The sequence below is a fragment of the Lolium rigidum genome, chromosome 6 (genome assembly GCF_022539505.1).
Source record: "Lolium rigidum isolate FL_2022 chromosome 6, APGP_CSIRO_Lrig_0.1, whole genome shotgun sequence".
Lineage (NCBI taxonomy): Eukaryota > Viridiplantae > Streptophyta > Magnoliopsida > Poales > Poaceae > Lolium > Lolium rigidum.
The window spans coordinates 64,799,475-64,805,931 of record NC_061513.1 but is presented as its reverse complement, the minus strand read 5'-3'; the positions used below and the strand labels follow the sequence as shown (position 1 = coordinate 64,805,931).

Sequence of the window (6,457 nt, the reverse complement as noted above, 5' to 3'; positions counted from 1 at the left end):
ATTTGGTCAGATCAAATCGTGCAGCACGAGGCCGCCCATCTGCAGAGCCGCGTCTTGCCACGGCATTGCGCCGGCCGGCGCCCCGCCGGCCCACGAACTCGTGCACCATGCCGATCACGGCGCCACGGCCGCCACCGTCGTTCACATCGCGATGTAGGTGCAAGGTCGTGCATGGCGGCAAGGTGGTCGTCGAGCGGGAGCAACACGCCGACGTGCGTGTGGCTGCATCCCTGCCACCGATGCATCACCGTCGTTCCCGTAGTCGCCTCAGTGAGGAGGGCGGGACTGCATTGACAGCGAGGAGGGAGGTCGTGCGATTGTCCAAAGCTGTGCAATCCTGGCTTTCTTTATCGTTTTGTATTCTGATCTGGTCCGGAAGGGTGTTAATTTGGTGAACAGGACACCAACAAACATATCCAAAGAAAGGATCAGAAGGAGATGAAACAGCTAAATAAAAAAGCAGCTTGGGAGAGACTAGGACGAACAAAATCCGACTGGAAAGCAACTAGGAACTCCAGTATGGGACTATGGGCTAGACAAGAATATCTGGTGAGCGAATAAGCTGCTGACGAGTTAACAAGAATACGCACCTAAACAATGGTACTATAAGACTTAGGTGTCAGCGAATCGAATACTTGTCTTCCCAAGTTTCGCACCTGTATACTTTAAAATGCATGCATATTCAATTATTGTGAAGAAAAGAGTTTCAGCCAGCTACGAGAGAGCAGCTATTGCCGTACTTGGACATATGGACATGCATATATACTTGCCAAATTAACAAGCACAATGCAGTTGGTGTAAGGATAGGAAGGTGGTATGCTTAATTGGGTTAAGATTGTGATAGTTTGGGGATCCTACCTTCCTATATTTGAAGCCATTTCGCGTTCCCCTTCTAACTTACCTACTATTGTACAATGGTGGATATGACCTCCCCAAGACATACATAATGCTTTCCGAGGTTTCAATCACGTCTATCCGAAGTAAATTCTCCTATAGATGATGGCATGTCTTTCTCAGATGACAATGACTCGGATGATATTAAAGTGTGCACTGCCGCTCAAGATCAAGATATTGGAATTGGATTAGTCAATCTATTAATAACTGTCTTTCGAGCACAACCAATACATATTATAACCACCTTTACTTGGCGGACTTCTGTTTACAAAGGGTAAAAGTTCCTCTTTTTCCTTTTTTTTTCTTAATTCATTGTTGATCGAAATGTGCAAATGTTGTGGTAGGAGCAAGACCGGTTAGCTTACCGGAAAGGACAACTAGCTAAGAGGAAGGTCAGGCTACAAAGAGATTTGTATTGAGGCTGAAACTTTGGATAATTTTTTGTGTCATCACTCATCACCAACAAATATATCGAAACAAAGCGTCAAGAGTAAATTGAAAAGCTAACTAAAAAGGTACTCCCTCCGTTCTCTTTTAATTGACTCAAATTTAGTATAAATTTGTACTAAATTCGAGTCAATTAAAAAAGAACGGAGGGAGTATCTTTCAAGGCTAGGAAGAACAAAATCCGACTGGAAAGCAACTAGGAACTCCAGGATGGGCTAGACAAGAATATCGGTGAGGGAATAAGCTGCTTACAAGTTAACATGAATACGCACCTAAACAAGGGTATTATAAGACATACGTGTCAGCGAATCGAATAGTTGTCCTCCCAAGTTTCGCACCTGTACATTATTAAAATACAGGCAAATTCAATTATTGTGACGAAAAGAAATCTGATCTAGGAGCCGCCATTACCCGACTTAGATTGATGGACATGCATATATACTTGCCAAATTAACAAGCACTCCAACAATGCAGCTAGTGTAAGGATAGGAAGGCGGTATGCTTAATTGGATTAAGATTGAGATAGTTTGGTGATGCTGAATCCGCACCTCTTCCATATTTGCAATTTTTGTTCGTGTCGCTTATCATCGTTTTGGGAGAACTTTTTTGCAGTCCTAATGTAGCCATTGGTTGATCAGTTTGGCGGGGATTACTTTTTTCCTTTCTTCTTTGGTTTTGTGCATTCTGGATGCCATGACTAGCTTTTGACACTATTATATTGTTTTATTTGCGGGTAACACTATTATATAGTTGCAGAGGCCCGATGTAGTTAAACTGTAATCAATTGATATTTGAGTCATAAGGATCCCACCTGATTATCTTAGCCAGCGGATTACTATCTGATAATGTACCTTTTATTCCACGGACGTCATTATCTTGAAAAAGAAAAAATGGGTCAAAATTCTCCATTCATTCTTGCGGATGCTACATGAGACTACTTTTTTCTGCCTTTTTTCTTTGGAAAATGATTGGTTTCCTTCGGAGGCTGCGTGGCTCCGTGCCTCCGACTAGCCCGTTGCTTTTTATCGCGTGATGTGCACGTGACACGTAGCTTCCCTCTAGGTGAGACAGCGCCGGTAGACCCACCACGATGCAGCGATGCCTTATCTTTTGTGATACATTCTTCTCCATCAGTTCCCCTTTTCTCTCGGCCCGTAGAAACCCCTGCCCCCCCCCCACCCCCGCTGGCGAGACCCCAGCCCATTTCGCCGTCGTTTCTTGCCCAACACTGCTCATGCTCAGCATTGTCTCTCCCCGTCTAAACCTGCAAGGTGCGACATGGCGAGTACCAACGCGGTGGTGCCATGCTATGGGCTCTCCACCAGACTATTGGGCGCGGTGGTGCAGCGCCGCGTCTCGCCGCGCGAACACCGCTGCAAAAAGGTCAACGGGGAGCTGCAAGCCGTCGGCGGTGGAGCTGCAAGGAGAGTCACCGGTTGCCCCGAGCTCCTACCGATGGAGCTGCAAGGGGGCGGCACATGAGCTGCAAAGGGTTGTCGCTGGTGCTGCTAGGGGTGTTGGCGGTGCTGCTCGCCGGAGTTCGCCAGGATGCTGCAAGTTGGGTGGTAGTGTTTCTCATGGGGCGTGCTTCCATGTGAGGGAGGCATGTGCCGGAGCTGGTTCTGCGCTTTGAGCGAGGACGCGAGAATGTTATGTGGTTTTCTTTTTCTAGGAGCGTGGAACGTCTCCGTGTGGCTGGGCGGTCCCACGGGACACGTGTCGATTGCTAGATCCGGAGGTTCAGAATGTTTGAGCCTCCGTAAAATTATCAGCACTATCCCTTTTCTTCGCAGAAAGAAGAAAACAGAAACTTTGATTATTATGCAAGATCATTGGAGTCACGCATTTGCAAGCAACGAGCTTACACCGAGGCAGTCATTTGCAGTAAGCTGTTCGCCACAATTTTTAGCAAACGGAACAGAATTCCGATGGAATGGGCGATACCAGTTATTAGCTGGAATCTTCATCCAAGCCGTTCGTGCCGGATCCAACGGTCGACGTCGCGCCGAAGATTTTGGTAAACCCCTCTCATGCATCCGTGTGTGATGTGGAGAGCTATTGAAGGCCGATCATGCCACGCTGACGTAAAGATAGCACCTATATTCCCAAGTTTCGCACCTGTATACTATTAAAATGCACGAAAAATAAATTATCATGACGAGAAGAGCTTTGAGGTACGAGCCGCTATTACCGGACTTGGATATATGGATATGCATATATGCTTGCAAAATTAACAAGCACTCCCACAATGCAGCTAGTGTAAAGATAGGAAGGTGGTATGCTTAATTGGATTAAGATTGAGATCGATAGTTTGGCGATGCTGCCTTCCTATATTTGAATCCGCCCCTTTGTTCGTGGCACACTACGAATATGATTTCTCTTGCCATCGTTTTCGCAGAACCTTTTTTTGCGGTGTGATTGTAGCCATTGGTTATGTTCAGTTCGGCGGGATTATTTTTCCTTTTTGTTCTTTTTTTCCTCTACTTGTAGCTTTGTGTAATCAATTGAGATTTGAGTCATAAGGTTGTGCGTTATTATCTTACTATCCAGTGGATTACTATGTGCTAATGTACCTTCTATTCCACGGACGTCATGATCCGGAAAAGGAAAAAAAAAATGGGTCGAAATTCTCCAGTCATTCTTGCGCATGCTACATGAACCTGCTTTTTTTCTTTGCTGAAAGAAGAAAACAGAAAGTTCGATGATTGTGCCAGATCACCGGAGTCACATATTTGCAAGCAACGAACTGACACCGAGGCAGTCATTTGCAGTAAGCTGTTCGGCATATTTTTAGCAAACGGAACAGAATTCCGATGGAATGGGCGATCCCAGTTAGCGGTAAGCATCAGCCAGGCCGTTCGTCCCGGATCGAACGGTCGGCGTTGCGCCGAAGATTTTGGTAAACCCTTCTCGTACATCCGTGTGATGTGGAAAGCTATTGAACGCGAATCATGCCACGCTGACGTGGCAGGCGGTGCTTGGCGAGTCCGAGGGAACTCTCGGGCGTCGAACGGATCATGTCGGGCTTTCCGTTTATGTCTTTGGAACTAATCGCGTGATCACTACTGTACAGCGGCACTGTCAGTGTGTTTTTCTGAATCTGAAGAAAGAAGCAGAGCTGGAGGCAATGAACTGAAAGAATTTTTTGTATTTGGTCTCTATTTATGTACGATTTGATCTGTACAAAAAAAAATCAACGAAAGAATGATCATTGATTGAATCTTTCGAAAGAAAGAAAAAAATCTTGTACGAGGATCATCAGTCGGTTAATTCCTAATTAATCACAGTTGTTCAGATTAGGCCGAGCGTCTGCACTAGGCCGCCCATCTGCAGAGCCGCGTCCTGCCACGGCATTGCGCCGGCGCCGCGCCGTCCCACGAAGTCGAGCACCCTGCCGATCACGGCGCCGCCGCCGCCGCCGTCGTCCGCTCTGGCCGCGGCCTGCTTGGGCTTCCTGAGCAGCGCGATGTAGGTGCCGAGGTTGTGCACGGTGGTGAGGTCGGCGACGCTGGAGATGTCGTCGAGCGGGAGCTCCACGCCGACGTGCGTGTAGCAGGATCCCGCCCACGGCCGGAGCATCGCCGCGCCAGTGGTCGCCTCGTTGAGGAAGAAGCCTGGCATCCTCGTGATCGGGTCGCGCACGTTGGCGACGCGCAGGGCCTTGACGCCGAGCTCGTCGCACCGGGCCTTGAACGCCGCGTTGCCCACCCTCGGGACACCGAAGGAGAAGACGGTGATAGGCGCGGCGCGGTTGAGGCCGAGCTCCGCCAGGTCGTACGCCAGGAGCGTGGCCAGCGCGCCGCCCATGCTGTGGCCGGCGAGGGTGACGCTGGTGTCGGAGGAGCGCGAGTCGGCGGAGTCGATCAGGCGGGAGACCTCGCGGAGGAGCTGCTCGCGGCAGCTGCCGGCGCCGCCGAAGCGGCAGGTCTTGTCGGCGGAGGTGTAGAGGCCGAGGAAGCCGGACTCGACCTTGACGTCCGGGCGCGGGTCGCAGGGGTCGAGCCGCGCGGGCTCGAGGGAGCTCATGAGGTTGGCGAGCCACTCGGCGGGGGTGACGGTGCCGCGGAAGGAGACGAGCACGTCGCGGCGGCCGAGCTGGCGGGTCATCTCGGGGGTGGACACGGCCACGTACCCGATCCAGCGGCCGCGGCCGCTGATGGAGGCCTCCATGGTGGGCACGGTGATGACGTCGGGCGCCGCGTAGATGTACTTGGTGACCTCGTACCCGGCGCCGGCCATGCCCACCTCCTCCAGCATCCGCTCCCTGCCGTACTTGCAGTTGTGGTGGCGCCGCGACGCCGGGTCGAGGTCGAAGGCCTTGTAGCAGGCGTCGACGAGCTCGCCGTACCGGGCGACCTCGCTCCGGAGCACCGGGTGGTCCAGCAGGCCCTCCCAGTCGTCGCACCCCTGCAGCTGCCTCCACATGGCGGCCACCGACGACGCCGTCCTCCGCGCGCCGCGTCTCGCGTTTAAAGCCGCGAGTGCCGCTGGCGCGGACGTCGAGGCGCTGCCCGGCGCCGTGGCCGTCGCCGCGGCTCTGCAGACTGCTGATCGTGTCCTGGACTGTCTCGTCGCGCCGGGGAGCTTGGCGCATTGCGGCGTTTGCGCCATTGCTGATGATGTGGCGGCGGTGGTGGCGAAGGCCATGAGCTAGCTGTTGCGCTGCGATGGAGGCCGTGGGAACGCGAAGACCATAGAGGAGAGGGAGGAGAGGCGGGGGGAGGAAGAGAATGGCAGTGATGATGGTGTTGATGCATGGGGCGCGATGGCGGGAGAGCATATAAAGGGGGCGGAGCGGAGGGACAACTCAGCTCGCGGTGGCTTGCACGCATGTCTCAATCTCCCTCCATCGCTCTCGCTCGCGCGCGCGCGCGGGAAGAAGCTACAGTGATCGAGTATCCCAGTTTGACGGCCAGGGGAAGCTGCTGCGGCTGCCGCTGCGCGCCTTTTTGGAATAATAACCACCTCCCCTCCTCTCTCCCCACACCTCAACTGGCTGACCGTATTCAATCAAAAGAGCTCGAGAGAATGAAGACGACGACTTGCTAGCGATTGGGCCTCTGAAACTCTCGTGGGTTTTTGACTGCGGTGGGAAAAATCGTTTTCATCGGAGAGT

General features: G+C 52.1%; 1 protein-coding gene across 1 annotated transcript; it reads right to left on the bottom strand.

The window, feature by feature from the left end:
• Positions 1–4,632: 4,632 nt before the first annotated feature.
• LOC124662719 (phospholipase A1 EG1, chloroplastic/mitochondrial-like) lies at positions 4,633–5,988 on the bottom strand. The gene has a single exon (XM_047200525.1). The coding sequence runs from the start codon at positions 5,986–5,988 to the stop codon at positions 4,633–4,635; it is 1,356 nt and encodes a 451-aa protein (XP_047056481.1).
• Positions 5,989–6,457: the final 469 nt, after the last annotated feature.